This window comes from Mustelus asterias, chromosome 14, assembly GCF_964213995.1.
Source record: "Mustelus asterias chromosome 14, sMusAst1.hap1.1, whole genome shotgun sequence".
Taxonomy (NCBI): Eukaryota; Metazoa; Chordata; class Chondrichthyes; order Carcharhiniformes; family Triakidae; genus Mustelus; species Mustelus asterias.
Window position 1 is genome coordinate 88,429,953 of NC_135814.1, and position 23,001 is coordinate 88,452,953.

General features: G+C 46.7%; 1 protein-coding gene across 2 annotated transcripts in view; it reads right to left on the reverse strand.

Moving 5' to 3' along the window:
• Positions 1-22,429, reverse strand: part of ftcd (formimidoyltransferase cyclodeaminase) — a 46,609-nt gene extending 24,180 nt beyond the window's left edge. The window contains exons 1-6 of one of the 2 annotated variants that reach the window (XM_078229253.1): positions 22,409-22,429; positions 15,719-15,796; positions 9,182-9,365; positions 5,932-6,060; positions 3,381-3,469; positions 220-399 (exon numbers count right to left, since the gene is read on the reverse strand). In XM_078229253.1, coding sequence (XP_078085379.1) covers positions 220-399; positions 3,381-3,469; positions 5,932-6,060; positions 9,182-9,365; positions 15,719-15,772 — 636 coding nt within the window. In that variant the 5' untranslated portion in view covers positions 15,773-15,796; positions 22,409-22,429. Of the gene's footprint in view, positions 1-219; positions 400-3,380; positions 3,470-5,931; positions 6,061-9,181; positions 9,366-15,718; positions 15,797-15,887; positions 15,945-22,408 lie in introns of those variants that run through there. The other variant, XM_078229252.1, reaches the window with a different exon arrangement.
• Positions 22,430-23,001: the final 572 nt, after the last annotated feature.

The window sequence follows — 23,001 nt, forward strand, 5'->3', positions numbered from 1 at the left end:
GTTTAATTCAGTCCAGTCCTGTGCAAGGTCTGAGTTCAAGTCTGTACAGGGCCTGGCCGTGAAGCCAGTCCCTAACTTCTCTCTCTCTCTCTTCAGTAAATCAGTCTTTTCACTTTCTGATGTGTTAATTTTAAATGATGCACAATAAAAGAAGTTCAACTTCAGGCCAGTGTTGCCTGTGTCTATTCTAACAGATGAACAGACTGTACAAGCACTAACCTGCTCCTTCCCTCGGCCCTGCTCGCGGAGGTTGAGGGCGATACGATGAGCTTGCTCCTTGGTGCTCAGCAGATTAACGTTGTAGGCAATGAGGAAATTTCGTGCTCCAGTTACTGTGGTCCCCCAGCGCGGGACAAAGGTTGCCGGGCCAAAATCCGGAGCCCACTCAGGGTTCTGCAGCTGCAATGAGACAGGTTAAAATATTACACATCACCCACTGGTCTGAAAGGATCTGAAACTTTGCTGAGGCTCCATCTTTATCCTCTTGAATGGCCCATCAGAGGCCTAAGTGATATTATCCTATTTAAGCCCAGTCCCATTCAGGTCCAATTACCACTCCAAAACACTTCTTTCCCTCCAGGTGAATGGATCAGGAACCTTTTTTAAAAATTCATACATGGGATGTGGGTGTCGCTGGCTGGGCCAGCCTTCATCACCCAATCCTAGTTGCCCTTGAACTGAGTGGCCATTACAGAGGGCAGTTAGAGTCAACCACATTGCTGTGGCTCTGGAGTCACATGTAGGCCAAACCGGGTAAGGACGGCAGAATTCCTCCCCTAAAGAACATCAGTGAACCAGATGGATTTTTTCGACAATGGTTTCATGGTCATCAGTAGATTCTTAATTCCAGATATTTCTTTTATTGAATTCAAATTCCACCATCTGCCGTGTCGGGATTCGAATCCGGGTCCCCAAGAACATTAGCTGAGTTTCTGGATTAATAATACTCTAGCAATAATACCACTAGGCCATCACCTCCCCATCTCCCACAACAATAGCAAATATCAGGATCTGGTTAAACAGCTTGGGGTCTTGAGAAAGTATTGAATCATTTTTCTCTCAAGGTTATGTTTCACCTGTCACAAAAAAAGATTGTTCAAACAAAAAGCCATGATGATCTTAATCAGCCAGTTGAGGACATTCTGAAGGCTGGGTTACCAACCCTCCAGGATTGTCCTGGAGATCTCCAGGGATTGAAGATCTATTTCCAGAACATTGTTGTGTACAACGCTGGAGAAATATCATAAGGGCGTTGAAAAAAATAGGGCTTACGTTATTGTCTTGAACATTGCACTTTACCAGATATAAAAATATCTGACTGACAGTCAAGCATCATCCAATTGGATAAGGAACCATTTTGCTTTCCAGTTGGTGTAGGAAGGCAGTGTGTCACAAGGATGGACTTATTGGCTGAAAAATGGCTGAAGTGTGGGGACAAATCACGTGATGAAACCTCCAGGAACACATTAAATTCAGGTTGGCAATCCTTCCAGAACATGGGAATGACCCCAACGAGATGGCTGTGAACTGAAAGGAAGACGGTTCATGTGGTAGGATTCCTGTGTTGCTGACTGCATTTAGGTGGCACGGTGGTTCACACTGTTGCCTCATAGTGCCAGGGACCCAGGTTCAATTCCCAGCTTGGGTCATTGTCTATGTGGAGTTCTCCCCTTGTCTGCATGGGTTTCCTCCAGATGCTCCGGTTTCCTCCCACAGTCTGAAAGACGTGCTGGTTAGGTGCATTGGCCATGTTAAATTCACCCTTAGTGTACCCGAACAGGTGCCGGAGTGTGACAACTAGGGGATTTTCACAGTAACTTCATTGCAATGTTAATGTAAGCCTACTTGTGACTAATAAATAAACTTAAACTTGCATTTCCTTTCCTCATGAAGATGCCCTCGGTAACTTCCATGCAACTGCTTCCCTCTGTTGTTAATATAGAGCCTCAAAAATGATAAGATTACTGCAGCACTTCTGTGATGCCTGCTGGTAATTCATGTTAATCCAACTCATCCCTCTCAGCTAGCTTCCATTCTGGGGACCCAGGGGTTCGAATCCCACCACGGCAGATGGTGGAATTTGAATTCAATTTTTAAAAATCTGGAATTAAGAATCTACTGCTGACCATGAAACCATTGTCGATTGTCATAAAAACCCATCTGGTTCACTCATGTCCTTTTGGGAAGGAAATCTACCGCCTTTACCCGGTCTGGCCTACATGTGACTCCAGACGCACAGCAATGAGGTTGACTCTCAACTGCCCTCTGAAACGGCCTAGCAAGCCACTTAGTTCAAGGGCGACTAGGGATGGGCAACAAATGCTGGCCAGCCAGCGACACCCATATCCCATGAATGAATTAAAAATTACCCCTCCCAAGCAGCACCTTATGTACCTATCAGAATCTGCGCTGACAATAAATCCTGCTCTTTTGCTCTCCCAGAAAGTGTTGAGAGTACATCCATCTCTCTGTTGTTGGACTCAGACATTCCAACAAGGTTTTAAAACAATAGAGGATGAGGGTGCAACACTTACACAGCACCTTAGATAAATCCAAAAAGTTTCACTTACAATGACTTGTTCTAAATGTTGTGGAGATGTTAGCATTGGACTGGGGTGGGCACAGTAAGAAGTCTCCCAACACCAGGTTTATTTGGAATCACGAGCTTTCAGAGCACTGCTCCTTCAAGAAAATGTGCTCTAAAGTGCAGCTACTGCACTGTTTCTCGATATAAACAGCAAGGAGATGAGATACCTTTTGTTATCGCTGGCTGAAGTGGGCTGGAAAAGACAGTGCAATCCATCTGTCTGGTCCCAAAACCTAATAGCTCTCAAAATCCTCAAATAACTACCCAATCCTCCCCATACATGTCCCACCTTTATTCTCCTACACTATCTCCTTGTTTGGTCTCCTTCACCCAATTATCAACCCAATTATCAACCCAATTATCAACCTCCTTCCTCTCCGTAAAATCATCAAATCGCAACTATCATCTTCCCTCTCCAAGGCCTGGGTCTGTGCCCCTGGTTCAAGAGTTTGTAGCAATCTCAAAGATAGTATCAGACTTCCATTTACCCAATCCTCAAGAGTCTCAAATATTTGAGAATGGCTAGCACCCTCTCTGAATGGTGGTATTTTTAATCTCAACCCAAGCCGCCAGAACAGGCGTTTTGACCTCAGTTTAAAGTCTCATCTTGGGAAGAGTGTTACTGACTATGTCAAGCTGAGGGCAAGATCAGAGTGAGATGGTCGGAAACATTTCAGATTCTAGACTGCACTGAGCCAAAAGGTAATAAATCCCCGAAATGTCCAGGCGGATGGAGTGAGGTTGATCAGTTTTCAGAATAACGGTGGCCTTTAATCGTTCCTCTTTTCTGTACCTTCTCCTGTAGACCTTCATATTCACCAGTTCGAATGCTGGGCAATGTTCTGCGGCGCTCATCGCGAGCTGCTTCTGCATATAAATACACTGCAGGAAGAGTAACAGTGGAATTAGAACAAGTTGGCGTGGGCAAACCTATAGAGACAGTGAGCTTGAGTTTTTTTTAGGGCTGCTCCCTCAGACTGCACAAGGAAACATGAGCCTCCCGCAGGCCTGATGACAGCTTCTTGCAGCTTTCCCTCAACATCCACCACTCTGATTGTGACCCAGAGCCCTCAACCTCCCTACAATCACCAGGGACCTTCCCACTGACACACAGCAGCGACCTCCTTACTGCTCCCAGCCAGGTAGACTGTTGGACAGGAGTCATATCCAAAACTATTCAAATGGGACTTTACTCTTATGATCAGCAGGGCATTCCCGTGTCCCTGGCCTTGTGGATACTCTACCTGCAAGCGAGCTCCCGACACACTCCCTGGTTCCCTGTTAATATCGGGGCCTATGTGTCAGCATACAGGCAAACGCACAGCCCATATACATGGCCAACTGGGCAGAACATGAGTAAACACAACTAGACAGCGCACGCACACGCACAAACACACACACACCTGGAGAAATGTGACACATGGTGTTCCTGAGAGATCTGTTCTGGGCCTTAGCTTTTTACCATATATAATAATAACGGATGAATAGAGAGATGCTTATCCAAGTTTGTAGTTGACACTAACTTAGGAGAGACAGTGAACAAAGAACAAAGAACAAAGAACAATACAGCACAGGAACAAGCCCTTCGGCCCTCCAAGCCCGCGCCGCTCCCCGGTCCAGGATTGAATCCTGAATCCCCGCCCAATTTTCCAGCCTATCTACATCCTAATATCCTATCCACCGAGCTGTCCCTCACAGCTACGATGCTTTGTTCATCACAACCTATTAACTCACCCCCACCCCCCCATTCCAGACCATGTGATCTCCAGGGAGAGGCGAAAACCCAGAGTGAAAACCCCAGGGCCAATATGGGGAAAAAAAAATCTGGGAAATTCCTCTCCGACCCCCTGAGGCGATCAAAACGAGTCCAGGAGATCACACTGGCCATGAACAGAAAATGCTTCCCAACCCTAGTCATTTCCACTTCTGCTTTATGAACACCATCTGAATTCCCTGCCCCCGAGACAGGTTCCCAACTATCCGCAGTCTCGCTCTGTACTGGCACCAGCAAGATGATCATAGAATGAAGCCTTGAAATGAGAAACAAAGAACAATTAGCCCGCGACGCTCCCTAGTCCAAACTAGACCACTCTTTTGTGGGCGGAATTTTCTGGTCCTGCCTTACCGCCAACCATGGGAATCGTAGCGGGCGGGACACGGACCATACAAAGGTCCGTTGACCTCGGGTGGGATTTTCCGATCTTGGGGCGAGCGTGGCTGGAAAATCCTGCCCAGTAAGTTTTGTAGATAAAAACAGGATGGTGCAAAGTGACATGAAAACAAAAATGAAGGACAAAACTGGTAGATGGATCTCAGTGCGAGGAGGAGAGATGTCATCCACTTTGGAACCATGAAAGACAAAGTAGAATGCTTTGTCAGCATCGAGAGACTCGGAGCTGTGTCGAAACAAAGAGATCTGGGTGTCCATTGCATAGTTGACAGGTATAAAAAACAATCAAATTAGCTAAAGGATCATTGGTTTAATCGCTAGGGGGTTTGATACAAAGGCGAGGAAATAATGGGCACCATTCTCCAGGAAAAGAAACAATGCTACCGCCAGCGGGAAAATGGCTGTGTTTTCCACACGCCCTGGCAGCGACAATCAGGTTTATTCATGAGCACTTGGAAATTCTTTTGGAGAGGGTGAGGCATTGGCCTTGAGAGGGGCAGGGGCTAAACACACTGACAAGTCTTGCCCTTCAAGGGCAGCACAGCGGCAAGCACTGCTGCCTCACAGTGCCAGGGACCCTGGTTCGATTCCCGGCTTGGGTTACTCTGTGTGGAGTTTGCACGTTCTCCCCGTGTCTGCGTGGGTTTCCTCCGAGTGCTCCGGTTTCCTCCCACAGTCCAAAGATGTGCGGGTTAGGTTAATTGCCCCTTCGTGTCAGAGGGAGTAGCAAGGTAAATTTGTGGGCTTACGGGGATAGATGCTGTCGGTGAGCTTGCTGTCGGTGCAGGCTTGATGGGCCCAATGGCCCCCTTCTGCACTATAGGATTCTATGATTCAAGTCTTGTTCGCTGCTGGCTGTCCCTGGAAAGGGAGCGCGCAGTGTCCACCAGCCTGATCGAGATCTTCCATACCCGCTGGACACTGCACAGACTGGGGTGATTTCTCAGCCCCCTTTTATCACACTTTGTTTTGATGTTTGAAGTTTACTTTGAGAATCTGTTTACTTTGATGCAGTATCTCTTTAAGGGGCTGCCCTGTATTTAACCCTCAATCTGTTGATTTTGTTTATTTGGTTCTCCAAAAGAAGCAGAGCTATTTGTGTAGGCCAGCGTTTACCCCTTTGGGGCCTAACCTTTCCCCTTACAATTTGTTTGCTTTTCTCAAATGTACTCACCAGGCACTTGCAGTTTCTCTGCAAGCCGTCTCCCAAACTCATTGGCACACTGTACACAATCCTCCATGCTGACATTACGGACCGGGATGAAGGGACAAACATCCAAAGCACCGATTCTGGGATGTTCACCTGACATCAAAAATGACAAAATTCATATCTAAGAAACACAAACTTCTTAATCTTCCAAAACTGTGTCAATTGTAAAAGAGCAAATAACACATTGAATACAAAGGTCCAAAGCAGGACAATTAGCCCAAACATTCCCAATTAAGGAGAGGCACATCCAACTATCCTGCTTCTGGGTTAAACTTTTCCGCCCTTCCTGCTAGCGGGATCTTCCAGTCCCGTCGACAGTTACCCCCACCCCCCCCCCCCCCCGTCTCCTCCCCACTGAGCATTCCCCACAGGCAGAGGTGCACCCTAGCATTCGCTCCCTGCCTTGCTCCCTGGAGAGTCTGTTCCTCACCCAGGCAGCCTTCCCACCTTCCCTTTTCTCCAGTGTCCCATCTCCACTCCACCTTTCTGCCCCTTGCCTGCTTGTCCACTTGGCATCTGATATGAGTGGCCCCCAAGAAGGTCAAAGCAGCATCTACCCCCCTCAAAACCATGGAAAGGGTGAAGCTTACCAGGTGCACACCATTTATATACAGTCCTAAAAATAAATGCTCTAATTTCTGATTGGTGGGGAACTTCATTCCAGCGAGGTGGCATTTTAATGAGCACAAATGAGATGCTAATAATTGCAAAAGGGGTTCCTGACAATGTTGAACAGGAAGCTGAACCTGCCTTTAACCCATCTTCCACACGCTTTTAACCACCTGTATCCTGCCTTGAACACCTCCATGAATTAGACAAGCTTCTGAAATTTGAATTTTTTGAAGCATTTAAAAAGCTCTCGGTATTGTGGCTCAAGGAAGACCAACATTTTAATGCACAGAACCTACGATGACTTCATCACTATAGTGGCAGAGCGGCTCAGAAACCAATTCACGAATGAAGTTAAAGATGCTAAATACTATTCCACAAGAGTTGATTCAACACCAGATGTGAGTCATGTGGACCAATTCACATTAATTTTGAGATGTGTGACCAGCGATGGTGAAGTTGAAGTGCGATTTCTCTGTTTTGTCCAATCCAACATTTCTGAGTGTCTGGAAACAGCGGTTTTGGAAATCATTGCAAATTTAGGGTGCTCATTCTACCCGGCACTGACCTGGCCACACATCGATGGCAGTGGCTGACCTTTCCATCTTACTGCTCATTAGTAAGTTCCATGTTTGCTCGCTTCAAGATTCACATCACAATATTGACTATCTTTACCATCATTCTGACAACAGGTCAGCTTGGATTTCAATTCAGCAATTATTCACACAGGTGTGTTCTTTACAAGTTAGAAAGCACTAACGCAGGCTAAGCAGCAAGCAATTCGTGTACTTTTGTGGCTTGCACCTCTGTGTTCTGTGGGGTGAGGGTGTGTGTTGGGGGAGAGCCAAAATTAAAGTGAGTGTGGGGCCCCTAACACAAAATGTAAATCCTCCACTGATACACAGACACACATGCACACACACACAGACGTACACAGGTGCATGCGCGCACACACACAAACACAGGTGCACACAGACATACACAGGTGCGTGCACGGGCAGGCAGGCGCGCGCACACGCAGGCAGGCACACGCAGGCAGGCACACGCGCGCACACGCAGGCAGGCACACGTGCGCACACGCAGGCGCGCACACGCGCGCACACGCGCGCACACGCGCGCACACGCAGGCAGGCACACGTGCGCACACGCAGGCAGGCACACGCGCGCATACGCGCGCACACGCAGGCAGGCACACGTGCGCACACGCAGGCAGGCACACGCGCGCACACGCGCGCACACGCAGGCAGGCACACGCACGCACATGCAGGCAGGCACACGCGCACACACACAGGCAGGCGTGCACACGCAGGCAGGCACATGCGCACACACGCAGGCAGGCGCATACACGCAGGCAGGCGTGCACACGCAGGCAGGCACACGTGCACACACACAGGCCCTTCGTGTCAGAGGGAGTAGCAAGGTAAATTTGTGGGCTTACGGGGATAGGGCCTAGGTGAGATTGCTGTCGGTGCAGGCTTGATGGGCCCAATGGCCCCCTTCTGCACTATAGGATTCTATGATTCAAGTCTTGTTCGCTGCTGGCTGTCCCTGGAAAGGGAGCGCGCAGTGTCCACCAGCCTGATCGAGATCTTCCATACCCGCTGGACACTGCACAGACTGGGGTGATTTCTCAGCCCCCTTTTATCAAAACTTTGTTTTGATGTTTGAAGTTTACTTTGAGAATCTGTTTACTTTGATGCAGTATCTCTTTAAGGGGCTGCCCTGTATTTAACCCTCAATCTGTTGATTGTGTTTATTTGGTTCTCCAAAAGAAGCAGAGCTATTTGTGTGGGCCAGCGTTTACCCCTTTCGCAGGCAGGCACACGCACGCACACGCAGGCAGGCACACACACGCACACGCAGGCAGGCACACGCACGCACACGCAGGCAGGCACACGCAGGCAGGCACACGCACGCACACGCAGGCAGGCACACGCACACACACGCAGGCAGGACCATGCACACGCACGCACACGCAGGCAGGCACACGCACACGCAGGCAGGCACACGCACGCACACGCAGGCAGGCACACGCACGCACACGCAGGCAGGCACACGCACGCACACGCAGGCAGGCACACGCACACACACGCAGGCAGGACCATGCACACGCACGCACACGCAGGCAGGCACACGCACGCACACGCAGGCAGGCACACACACGCACACGCAGGCAGGCCCATGCACACACACGCAGGCAGGCCCATGCACACACACGCAGGCAGGACCATGCACACACACGCACACGCAGGCAGGCACACGCACGCACACGCAGGCAGGCACACGCACGCACACGCAGGCAGGCCCATGCACACACATGCAGGCAGGATCATGCACACACACGCAGGCAGGCCCATGCACACACAATCAGGCGCGCGCACACAATTAGACCCACAGATCAATGAAACAGATGTGCAGAGGGACATAGTTGGGAGAAAGGAGGAAGCCCTTGGACCGGGTACCAAATTGTAAACACAGCTACAGATTGCACAGAGTGCTGAAGGCCACAAAACAGAATTTCCCATTTACTTTAGCATCAATGTACCAATAAAGCAGATCGCAAAATCTGTCTAATGTCCCCACAACAAGCCAGCTACCAGCTCACCTCGGTGTGTGGTCATGTCAATGAGTTGAGAGGCCACCTGTGCAGCGTTCAATGCTCCTTCCACAGCAGCCTCTGGACAACCAACAAATGTGTAGACAGTCCGATTGGTGGAGGGACCAGGATCCACGTCCAATAGTGAGCAGCCATCAGTCCGTGAAATGGCATCGGCAATGGCATCAATAACCTGCCGGGTAGAATCCATGAAACCCATTTACCCAGAGCCACAAGGGGAACCCTTTACAGGTAAAATAGTGCAAAAACAATGTGGAACTTTCAAACACAAGATGACCCGGATACAATCTAGGCTTATGTTCCTGAGAAAATCCAGGAGAGTCCTGTGCACTCCCCTGCCATCTTCCTGCCTCCACACCGATTAAGGCAAACTCGATATGGTTTTTTAAGAGACTTCTGGATGAGTACATGTGACTTAATAGGATTGAGGGTTATAGGTAAGTCTATTTATAAGCCTAGGTAGGTAGGGACACGACCGGCGCAGCTTGTGGGCCGAAGGGCCTGTTTGTGCTGTAGTTTTTCCATGTTCTATGTTCTAAACCCATGGGTGGTCTTCCCAGCCTGCTGCCAATTGAAAATTAGCCTCCACTTAAAGGCCTCTTCCTGCTGCCACCTGTATTAACCCTGTCAAAATAACATAAAAACTAACCCCGTGCCAGGTCTGGTCTCACCATGCACACAGCTCAACGAGCAAACCCTTGTGTGTGGCACTGCTTGGGGGCTTCAAGGAGTGCTCCCTTGTTCAAAAGCACTCAGTGCCTGATGGAGTAAGGTGGGGTTGAGGGTGAGGTGTATAAAGGTCACTCCCTACCCACCCTCTGCAATCCAGCCATGTTCCTGTAACTCACGGGGTTTCAGCTGTGGTGCTGCCACTCAATAGATCTGCCGACCTGTGATTGGCTCTTGGTGGGCAGGACTCCTAAAAATCTATCAAAGCTGTTACTCGAGCACGCTAAAATACCCATTCATAAAAACCATTCGAAACATATTAAATCACCTCAACCCATTGTCAATGCAAACAAACACTGATTCACCTCCCACATCAAAACCAGACAAAGCTCAATTTACCTTTGCAGGAGAGAGCCTTTTAGCAAATCACTGCAGGAGAAACACATCTAACTTACAATACACAGCTAACTTATCATAATCTAACTTGTGAAACTGTAAACAGTTCTTTTGTTGTGTTTCAAAGCTGCATATGGGCTAGTTACCCACATCCTTATCCCGCACTTGTGGAAATTGCTGGAATTGGGAATGGAGGTGGGAATCCCGGGGTCAGGCCCTGTCTGCCTTTTTTTAAAAGGGCTTCCAAGTTGGGCCCAACTCAGCGAACATCTGGGCCTATGTCACTGGCTCTCACAGCAGAGGACAATATTTCTCTCCAAAATCTCTATCAAAATCTTTAATCATCCTGAACTCCTCAGCTAGATTACACCTTAACCTTCTACACTCAAGACTAGCTTAAATCAGTGCTCTGGTTTCTTCCCACACTCCAAAGATGTGCGGGTTAGGTGGATTGGCCATGCTAAATTGACCCTTAGTGTCAGGGGGTTAGTAGCGTAAATAAGTAGGGTTATGGAGATAGGGTCTGGGTGGGATTGTGGTTGGTGCAGATTTGACAGGCCGAATGGCCTCTTTCTGCACTGTAGGGATTCTATGGTCTATGCAACCTGGCCTCATGATTTAATCACTTTAACTCATTATTGCTTGTCATTGACACAGGTTTCAGTCAGGAGTCAGCCCTGATCTATGTTAATACAGTTCAGGTCTTCAAATGGCTGCAATTTTATCACTAACCTGGCAACCCCAGCCTAGTCTCTTGCCCAAGGATAAACTGGCTACATTGAAATGTAATGTATTCTATTCCCCAGTATCAACATCCTTCATTTCAATTAACACAAATTTGACAAGAAAACCATGAATGTAAGATTTGGTATGAGGAACAGAAGTGTCTGTTAAAGTGGTTTTTCCAGCCTGCAGTGTGGTATAGCAGCAGGGTGGCCATTCATTCCTGAGGCTGCAGCTGGTGGGTGTAAGGTCGGCTGGGGGGGTGGGGGGGAGCGCAGGCTAACATTTCCATCAGCTCAGTAAACAAGCTGCACAACAAAGTCCGAGAGAGAAAGCAAGCAGTGTTTATCTATCAGACTGAGATTCACACATCAGTGCCACCACACTCAGATAGCCTGGTCAAAGAGATTCTTTCATTTTCACTGAATACGGCTCTCAATCTGTTTACTGCATGAGGAACAGTTATAGATGAACTTTCAGACCATTCAGATCAATGCTTACACTCTGATTTATAACTGCACCTTCTCCCAGAGTCTTTGCCACCGGTAATTATTAACCCACAATCAGTGAGGCATACACATCTCTGATTTATAATCCCAGCTTCCTCAGGATTCCTGTGTGTCCATTATTATTTAACATTCCTTCCCCCTCCCTCCCCCAGAGTGTGCGCTTGCAATCTGTACCATGTCCTCTTAAACCTCCTTTGCTAAACTTTGTGCACATTACACTAATGGATACTCATGTTAGCGATTTCAGGCATCACTATTGGCTCCATCCGCAGTTCTGAGATAGAGCGTGGGCTAGTTAGAGTCCAGCAACCCCGCCAAATATTCCAAGGGGAGGTACAGCACAGGTTACAGTGTAAAGTTCCTGAGGACTGCCCCCATCACTTTGTCCTTCACTTTAGCAGGAGGAATAGAGAGAGATCGCAAAAGTCAATAGTACAGAGGGATCGGTGTACAGTGTTAGTCTCGGGAAAAAGGATATCATTGTATTGGAAGCAGTTCAAAGAAAGTTCACTCACAATGGTTAGCACTGCTGTCTCAGCACCAGGAACCCAGGTTCGATCCCCGGCAAGGGTCACTGTCTGCACATTCTCCCTGTGTCTGCATGTGTTTCCTCCCACAGTCCGAAAGACGTGCTAGTTGGGTGCATTGGCCATGCTAAATTCTCTCTCAGTGTACCCGAACAGGTGCTGGAGTGTGGTGACTTGGGGATTTTCACAGTAACTTAATTGCGGTGTTAATGTAGCCTACTTGTGACACTAATAAATAAACATTAAAAAGTTTAAACTTTAACAACTCATTCCTGGGATTAAGGGCTTATTTTATGAAGAAAGACTGAACAGGTTGGGCCATTGCCCAATGAAGAATGAGAGGTGATCTTGTTGAAACATAGGATCCCGAGGCGACTTTGATCAGATGGATACAGGGAGAGTGTTTCCTCTTGTGGTGGGACACAGTAAAAGAAAAAGATGTAAAGAGGAATTCTTTAAACACAGAGATGAGGAATATTTTTCTCCCAGAGGGTTGTGTGTCTGTGGAATTCTCTTCCACAGGGAGCAGTGGAGGCTGGGTCATTGAATTTATTCAAGGCCGAATTAGACAGATTTTTGATAAACTAGGGGTCAGGCAGGAAAGTGGAGTTGAGACCACTATCACATCAGCCATGATCTTATTGAATGGTGCAGCAGGCTCAATAAACTGAATAGGCTACACCGGCTCTTAAATCCTATGTCATTGTCTATCAGACACTCTCAGGGCAGATACATCACATATTAGATATACAGGAAAGCTGTCTCTACACTGTTCCATCAACCTCTCTCAAGGCAGCTACAGCATTGAGACAGAGTTAATTTTCTTGACACAATTTTCTTCCTCTAACCTGTGTTCCTGAAGATCATAGAATTCTAAGGTGCAGAAGGAGGCCATTCGGCCCATCGAGTCTGCACCAATCATAATCCCACCCAGGCCCTATCCCCATAACCCCATGCATTTAGCCTAGCTAGTCCCCCTGACGCTAAGGGGAAATTTACCATGGCCAATCCACCTAACCTGCACATCTTTGGACTGTGGGAGGAAACTGGAGCACCCAGAGGAAACCCACACAGACATGGGGAGAATGTGCAAACTCCACACAGACCGGGAATTGAACCAAGGTCCCTGGCACTGTGAGGTAGCAGTGCTAACCACTGTGCCACCATGTTGTCCATACTATCGGTTCATTGCAGACATTCAATTTTGAGGGTGTTATTTGTATCCTGATGTTCTGCCAAGTGGTTATTCTTCATTTGTGAGCTGAGATTCACTGTTCAAATCTCCTCGGTCAAATCTTGATTCAGCTCATATCACCAGCAACTGCTGTCCCTGGGGAGTGTTAATTCTTTCTGGTCTATTCCTAAGCCCTTTACAGCCTTACATATGGCGGACCACATCATCATTTGCTTAACCTCCATCGCTCATCTCCATGGGATTGCTGTTGTGTGGTTCCACCCTTTTACTGTCTGGTCACAGTCACTACTTCTCCATCAATGGCTTTTCTTTCCCAATTGTTATTTCTGAAGGACATCCCACCCAAGGATTTATCCTTGTTTCTCTCATTCCCACGCCGTTCCTCAGCAACATCCATCCACTGGCCTGGGATAATACGCAACACTGTCCATTTACAGCTCAAACTCAGACTCTCCAGCTGTTAAATCATCATCCATCTTTTATATTCCTTCTAGACTCCTTTACTGATCTCCCATTTCCATAACACCAATGTGTCCAAATCTCTACCACACATACCCTCTCCTATAATAAATCCTACACTATCACATTGCAGATTCTGGCCTACATTTTCATAAGACTGGGGAGGGTGCCTGGCTTAGCCAAAATGGCACCAAGAGGCCCAGATCTGGAAGTACTGCCGCTGAACCAGGCATCCAGCGTGAACAGCGGGGTGGTGAGAAACATTGTCGTATTGTACTTCGCACATTAGTGACCAGAGGCAAGTGCAGCGGCCTTCAGTCAAACGTCATTGCAATAGTAATGATGTGGAGATGCTGCCATTGGACTGGGGTACGCAATGGTAAGAAGTCTCATAACACCAGGTTAAAGTCCAACAGGTTTATTGGAAATCATGAGCTTTCAAAGCACTGCTCCTTCATCAGACTCACCTAATGAAGGAGCAGCGCTCCAAAAGCTCATGATTCCAAATAAACCTGTTGGACTTTAACCTGATGTTGAGAAACTTCTTACTGTTGCAATAGTACAGTGGATTTTAGCAAAATATTCACTTGCACTAGTAAGAATATACAATAGATAAACTTGTGTCTAGACTCATGCAGGAGAGAGGAATTGAATTCCTGGGACGTTGGGGCTTAGTTGTGTGGAGGAGGTATATAGTCCAGTTGAACAGGTTGCAAACCATTGTTCCCTGTAAGATTCACAGCCACAAAGCTGCACGGCAACATGAAGTCCCTGAACAGGCTGTGCTCAAGTCAGTCCCTTTAAGTTACCATGTGGGCGTGGCCACACAAATATTTAAAAGGTCCGCAAACTTAAATAAATCACCCACGTTCTCCAAAAACAAATGAAAGGTACTTTGTTTGCACCTGAGCAGAGCTGGGACCAATGACACTGCGGACAGATTAACTGTTGCCATGGGGGTGAGTTTGAAGAATTTGGTAGTGTGTTGGGAATCAGGATAAACTGCATTGTCGGACCCAAGATTCACATCATGACCCTGCGGATGTCTGGAAGTATGGACCTCCATGGGAATTGCCCGGGAAGTTTGAGCTTCTGACGGGAAATTCCCTTTCTCAAGACCCACCGTCAAAGTCCCTTGAGAACAGAGAAGGATAAGAGGAGATTTGGTGGAGGTAAAATGTGAAGGGTAATAATTTGAAAGGGCTCAGATTTAAGGTGATGAGTAAAAGAAACAAATTTATTTTACTCATCACCTTAATTCTTTCATTACATTTTGGAATACACTGCCTGATCTGGGCTGGAGAATCGGATTCATAATTAGCCTGCAAAAGGAAACTGGATGAAAACACTTAGGAGAAAATATATTGCAGTGATGTGGGAAAGGAACAGAGGAGTAGGACTAACTGGAGTGTTCTTCAAAAGAGCTGGCATAGAGGTGATGGACTGAATGGTCACCTTCAGTGATTTCTATATTATGGTACTCCAATACAGGGGACATCAGAACATGTGAGTCACTAAATAGCAAAACAGAGAGGGAATTCCAACCATTTTACTTTTCCCCTGACCTGGGAAACCAACCCAACTTCCATAGAATCATAGAATTCCAACAATGCAGAAGGAGGCCATTCAGCCCATCGAGGCTGCGCTGACAACAATCCCACCCAGGCCTATCCCCGTAATCCCACATATTTAATGAATCCCCCTGACACTAAGGGGCAATTTTTAGCATGGCCAATCCACCTAATCCACACATCTTTGGACTGTGGGAGGAAACCAGAGCACTCAGTGGAAACCCACGCAGACATGGGGAGAATGTGCAAACTCCACACAGAGTTTGAGGCAGGAATTGAACCCGGGTCCCTGGCGCTGTGAGGCAGCAGTGCTAACCACTGTGCCGCCATGGGGAGTTGAAATTGAGATCTCCGTTTCATATTCTATACTTAACACCTTAACCTTAATCTTCAGTTCATTCCTATGCTTCTAGTCTTGGCATGATATCTTGTAAATTGCTATCCAGCCACCAATACAAGTCCATTGACAACCTCACCTCTTTACTTTGCCCATTGGAAAAGTTTGGCACACATTCCACAAGGCGGGCCATGATTTCCCGAGGAACTGTCACTCCCTGCAAATAAGCAGATTGTAATAAAATCTCCTCAGAGCAAAGTTAGTCCCAAAACATTGTACTCATAGCTATCCATTATTACAACCCTTACCTTTAACGTGTCCGTGGCCAGACTACAACCTCACTGGACTTTTCACAGTCTATCAATCAGTTACTAAAAGGACAGCTTCCTGACATCACCACCTGATAAATCAGAATGGAAGGCACCAACCCTTTAAAGGTGTAGCCTCATCTTTAAAGAAACAAAGACTTGGGGAGATTTTTTGGTGACCTAACTTGGGAAATTCATTCTGCACGTGTCAGACATCATCTCATTTAAGTTAGCTATCTTCCAATTTAGAAGCTCTACTTTACATTCTTCCTTTATACTTTCCATTATTATTCTAATCCTTATGCTGCTCATTCTTAGCCACATGTTCCTCCACAGACACATGATCCACTTGGCCCACCTCATACCCCAGCACCAGACCCAGCAACGAATGCCTCCTTCCTATAGAAATCAAATACACCCTATAGTGCAGAAGGAGGCCATTCGGCCCATCGAGTCTGCACCGACCACAATCCCACCCAGGCCCTACCCCCATATCCCTACATATTTATCCACTAATCCCTCTAACCTACGCACCTCAGGACTCTAAGGGGCAATTTTTAGCATGGCCAATCAACCTAACCCGCACATCTTTGGACTGTGGGAGGAAACCGGAGCACCCGGAGAAAACCCACGCAGACACGAGGAGAATGTGCAAACTCCACACAGACAGTGACCCAAGTCGGGAATCGAACCCAGGTCCCTGGAGCTGTGAAGCAGCAGTGCTAACCACTGTGCTACCGTGCCGCCCCATCTGGACCATGAAGATATTCATCAAGAAAATTCTCCAGAGTTTATTTCAGAAAGCCCTCACCCTCTTTCCCCTTTACTGTCATATTATTCCAAATGGTATTTAGGTCATTAACATTGTCCAATATGATACTCTATAGATTTCCTGGCAGATTTAGTATCCCTACCCTTTTTTCCCTTCCTTCTCTTTTCTAAACACTTTATCCATGAAAATAGGTGCCTAGACCTCACTATTTTAAGTTATGGTCCCATTGTTGACTCTACAAGATATCTCCACTTGGCTATTTGAGCTTGTGGCTCACCAACCATATTCACTATACTAGGACTAGACAAGAAAGAAGTACCATATTATATATGAGCAGACTAAGATGAGCTACAAGGAATACAAAGCCAAGTTTAGAACACCTTACACATAGGTATTCTAAACTTGGCTTTGTATTCCTTGTAGCTCATCTTAGTCTGCTCATATATAATATGGTACTTCTTTCTTGTCTAGTCCTATCCAACACTCTCACTCTTCTGCACTTTATTCCTCTTTTCTATAGCTTTATACTGGTGCCCACCTCCCTGCCAACTTAGTTTCTCTCCCCATACATACTAATGAACCTCCCCTTGAGAACATTGGTCTCAGTGCTGTTGAGGAGCAATTAGGTACCTCCTGCCTCTAAATTAAGGTCAGAAGTGGGGATGTTCGCTGATGATTGCACAATGTTCAGCACCATTCGCAACTCCTCAGATACTGAAGCAGTCCATGTTCAAATGCAACAGGATCTGGACAATATCCAGGCTTGGGCTGACAAGTAACATTCACACCACACAAATGCCAAGCAATGAGCATCACCTATAAGAGACACTCTAACCACCATCCCTTGACATTCAATAGTGTTACCATCACTGAATCCCCCATTGTCAACACCCTTGGGGTTACCATTGACCAGAAACTCAACTGGACTCACCACATAAACACAGTGGCTACAAGAGCAGGTCAGAGGCTAGGAATACTGTAGCGAGTAACACACCTCCTGACTCATCTCATAGGCTCCCCAGAGCCTATCTATCATCTACAAGGCACAAGTCAGGAGTATGTTGGAATACTCCCACTTGCCTGGTTGGGTGCAGCTCCAACAACACTCAAGAAGCTTGACACCATTCAGGACAAAGCAGCCCCCTTGATTGGCACCACATCTACAAACATTCAATCCCTCCACCACTGACGCTCAGTAGCAGTATGTGTACTATCTACAAGATGCACTGCAGCAATTTACCAAAGATCTTTAGACAGCACTTGCCAACCCATTCCATCTAGAAGGACAAGGGCAGCAGATACATGGGAACACCACCACCCACAATTTCCCCTCCAAGCCACTCACCATCCTAACTTGGAAATATATCGCCGTTCCTTCGCAGTCGCTGGGTCAAAATCCTGGAATTCCCTCCCTAACAGCATTGTGGGTCAACCCACAGAACATGGACTGCAGCGATTCAAGAAGGCAGCTCACCACCACCTTCTCAAGGGCAACTAGGGATGGGCAATAAATGCTGGCCAGTCAGCGATGCCCTTGTCCCATGAATGAATAAAACAAATTGGTCTCACTGTTCCAAAGGGTTGAAGGCCTCCCTCTTGCACCATGCCTGAAGCCACACATTGATCCTCCTGCCTGCTCTCCTATTTCCATTCTTGCTGTCATGTGGCATTTGGAGTGATCCACAGGTATCAGTTTGAATGTACCTGCCCCTTCTATGTCATTGCTACAGACATGTACCACAACTTCTGGATCACTCCCTTCCCTATGCAGAATATTCTGCATCCTCTCCATGAGTCAGGAGGTGAGTTACTTGCCACAGTATTCCTAGCCTCTGACCTGCTCTTGTAGCCACTGTGTTTATGTGGCGAGTCCTGTTGAGTTTCTGGTCAATGGTAACCCCAAGGGTGTTGACAATGGGGGATTCAATGGTGGTAACACTATTGAATGTCAAGGGATGGTGGTTAGAGTGTCTCTTATTGGTGATGGTCATTGCTTGGCATTTGTGTGGTGTGAATGTTACTTGTCAGCTCATGTCTGTCTGGTGATTTGTGGTGAGTGTCCCTTTAAGGACAACACAACAGAGTAAGGGTCACCTGGCTTGGGGGACCAATTGGGACTGAGAGTAGGTAATCACCCCAGGGGGTGGAGTCCTCTGAGGTAAGAGCCAGCTGTAGAAACAAAACTGTTGCTTTCTTCTTAATAAATCCTTTTTACATTTACAAGTGAAGTCTGGTGAAGGTGCATCATTACAGTCGGTCTCCCTAACTGTGCAATGTAAACAGTTCTAAGCTTTGCTGAGCAAATGCCATTCACCACTCTGCTTGTTGACTTCCATTAATTCGCAGCCCAACAACAAGTTGATTTTAAAATTCTCAACCCTTGTTTCCAAATCCCTCTATGGACTTGCTCCTCTCTGTCTGTCTAACCTCCTCCAGTCCTACATCCCTGTGAGGTCTCTGCACTTGCCCAATTCTTGCCTCTTGTACATCTCTTTAGCTCAATTTCGGGGGAGGGGAGTGGGGGCGCTTTGTCCAAGAAATTCCCTCCCCAAACCACCCTATCCCTCTACCTGTCTGAATTCCTTAAAACCTACCTCACTAACTCATTTCATCATCTGTCCTAATATCCCCCTATGTTGTTGTGTTCCAGATTGTTTAGGAGAACACTACACTTCAGTGAAACACCTTGGAGCATTTTACTACACTGAAGGTGCAAAATGCTGTCATTTACATCTGCCAAATAACCCCCGTCCGGCAGTCTATTCTTCCCCAAGGAACCAGCTGCAAATGAAAGGCTGAGTGACCATAGAACCATAGAACCAGAGGGTATTACAGCTCAGAAACAGGCCTTTTGGCCCTTCTTGTTTGTGCCGAACCATTTTTTGCCTAGTCCCACTGACCTGCACTTGGACCATATCCCTCCACACCCCTCTCATCCATGAACCCGTCCAAGTTTTTCTTAAATGTTAAAAGTGACCCCGCATTTACCACTTTATCCGGCAGCTCATTCCACACTCCCACCACTCTCTGCGTGAAGAAGCCCCCCCTAATATTCCCTTTCAACTTTTCTCCTTTCACCCTTAACCCATGCCCTCTGGTTTTTTTCTCCCCTAGCCTCAGTGGAAAAAGCCTGCTTGCATTCACTCTTATCTATACCCATCAAAATCTTATACACCTCTATCAAATCTCCCCTCAATCTTCTACGCTCCAGGGAGTAAAGTCCCAACCTATTCAATCCCTCTCTGTAACTCAGCTTCTCAAGTCCCGGCAACATCTTTGTGAACCTTTTCTGCACTCTTTCAACCTTATTTACATCCTTCCTGTAACTAGGTGACCAAAACTGTACACAATACTCCAAATTCGGCCTCACCAATGCCTTATATAACCTTACCACAACACTCCAACTTTTATACTCGATACTCCGATTTATAAAGGTCAATGTACCAAAGGCACTCTTTACGACCCTATCCACCTGTGACGTCACTTTTAGGGAATTCTGTACCTGTATTCCCACATTCCTCTGTTCAACTGCACTCTTCAGAGTCCTACCATTTACCCTGTACGTTCTTACTTTGGCTTGTCCTTCCAAAGTGCAATATCTCACACTTGTCTGCGTTAAATTCCATTTGCCATTTTTCAGCCCATTTTTCTAGTTGGTCCAAATCCCTCTGCAAGCTTTGAAAACCTTCCTCACTGTCCACTACACCTCCAATCTTTGTATCATCAGCAAACTTGCTGATCCAATTTACCACATTATCATCCAGATCATTGATATAGATGATAAACAACAATGGACCCAACACCGATCCCTGCGGCACACCACTAGTCACAGGCCTCCACTCAGAGAAGCAATCCTCCACAACCACTCTCTGGCTTCTTCCATTGAGCCAGTGTCTAATCCAATTTACTACCTCCCCATGTATACCCAGCGACTGAACCTTCCTAACTAACCTCCCATGAGGGACCTTGTCAAAGGCCTTGCTGAAATCCAGGTAGACAACATCCACCGCCTTCCCTTCATCCACTTTCCTGGTAACCTCCTCGAAAAACTCTAATAGATTGGTCAAACATGACCTACCACACACAAAGCCATGTTGACTCTCCCTAATAAGTCCCTGTCTATCCAAATATTTGTAGATCCTATCCCTTATCACACCTTCCAATAACTTGCCCACCACCGACATCAAACTTACTGGCCTATAATTTCCCGGATTTCTTTTGGAACCTTTTTTAAACAACGGAACAACATGAGCTACTCTCCAATCATCCGGCACCACCCCCGTGAATACTGACATTTAAATATGTTTGCCAGGGCCCCTGCAAGTTCAACACTAGCTTCCCTCAAGGTCCATGGGAATACCCTGTCCGGTCCTGGGGATTTATCCACTCTGATTTGCCTCAAGACAGCGAGCACCTCCTCCCCTTTAATCTGTAAAGGTTCCATGACCTCCCTACCTGTTTGCCCTATTTCCGTAGACTCCATGCCCGTTTCCTCAGTAAATACGGATGCAAAAAAACCATTTAGTATCTCCCCCATCTCTTTTGGTTTCATACACAGTCTACCACTCTGGTCTTCAAGAGGACCAATTTTATCCCTCACTATCCTTTTGCTCCTAACATACCTATAGAAGCTCTTTGGATTTTCCTTCACTCTGTCTGCCAAAGCAACCTCATGTCTTCTTTTAGCCCTCCTGATTTCCCTCTTAAGTAGCTTCTTGCACTTTTTATACTCCTCGAGCATCTGATCTGTTCCTTGCTGCCTGTCCATTTCATACAACTCTCTCTTCCTCTTAATCAGTGTTACAACCTCCCTCGAGAACCAAGGTTCCTTATTCCTATTTACTTTGCCTTTAATCCTGACAGGAACATGCAAACTCTGCACTCTCAAAATTTCTCCTTTGAAGGCCTCCCATTTTCCATTTACATCCTTACCAGAGAACAACCTGTGCCAATCCACACTTCCCAGATCCCTTCTCATTTCATCAAATTTGGCCTTTTTCCAGTTCAGAACTTCAACCCGAGGACTAGATCTATCCTTATCCATGAGCAGGTTGAAACTAATGGCATTATGATCACTGGATCCAAAGTGTTCCCTCACACACACATCCATCACCTGCCCCAACTCATTTTCCAATAGGAAATCCAATATCGCATCCTCTCCAGTTGGCACCTCTATATACTGATGTAGAAAATTTTCCTGAACACATTTTACAAACTCTACCCCGTCTAAACCTTTAACAGTATGTGAGTCCCAATCTATATGTGAAAAATTAAAATCCCCTACTATCACAACTTTGTGTTTCTTGCAGTTGTCAGCTATCTCTGTGCTGATTTGCTCCTCCAGTTCTCGCTGACTATTGGGTGGTCTATAATACAACCCCATTAATGTGGTCATACCGTTACTGTTTCTCAGCTCCACCCACAGGGCCTCTGTAGACAAGCTCCCTAATCTACCCTGCCTGAGTACCGCTGTAACATTTTCCCTGACCAACAATGCCACCCCCCCACCTTTTATCCCTCTGCCTCTATCCCGCCTGAAACATTGGAACCCTGGAACATTGAGCTGCCAGTCCTGCCCCTCCTGTAGCCAAGTTTCACTAATGGCTATAATGTCATATTTCCATGTGTCTATCCATGCCTTCAGCTCATCTGCCTTCCCCACAATACCCCTGGCATTGAAATAGACACACCTCAAAAGGTTATTTCCACCACACTCAACCCTTCCATTTGTGATTTTGCTTGAACTAACCTGGTGAATTTATTTTCCTAAGAGCACATTGCCCAGTAAATAACTGTTAATCAAAAACCACAAAAAGACAAGCTAGTGACCTTTGTCCTGTGATGCTTAGCCTTAGAGTTAATAATGGATTAAAGACTAATCATATTAACCAAATAGTCATCTCTACTTCAAAAGTAGAAGATTCACTGCAACGCTCGTTGTTGGCTTGCAAGTAAAGTTTAAACTTTCAGCGTTCACACAGCTGCATGCTGTTTGCTTCAACACTGGTCTTTATGTGAATTAGCTACAGTCAGTTACAGTAGTGACATCTTCCATAACAAACACCTTCCAAAGACATGCAGCTTAGGTTGATTGGCCAGGCTAACTTGCCACTTCGTGTCCCAGGATGCGTGGGTTAGGACAATTAGCGGGGTAGGGTTATAGGGATAGGGCCTGAGTAGGATGTTCTGTTGCAGAGTTGGTACAGACTCGATGGGCCAAATGGCCTCCTTCTGCACTGTAGGGATTCTATGATTCTAAATCAAGATGGTGGTGTGACAAAAATAGAAAATGCTGGAAAATCTCAGCAGGTCTTCAAGCACCTGTGGAGAGAGAATTGAGCT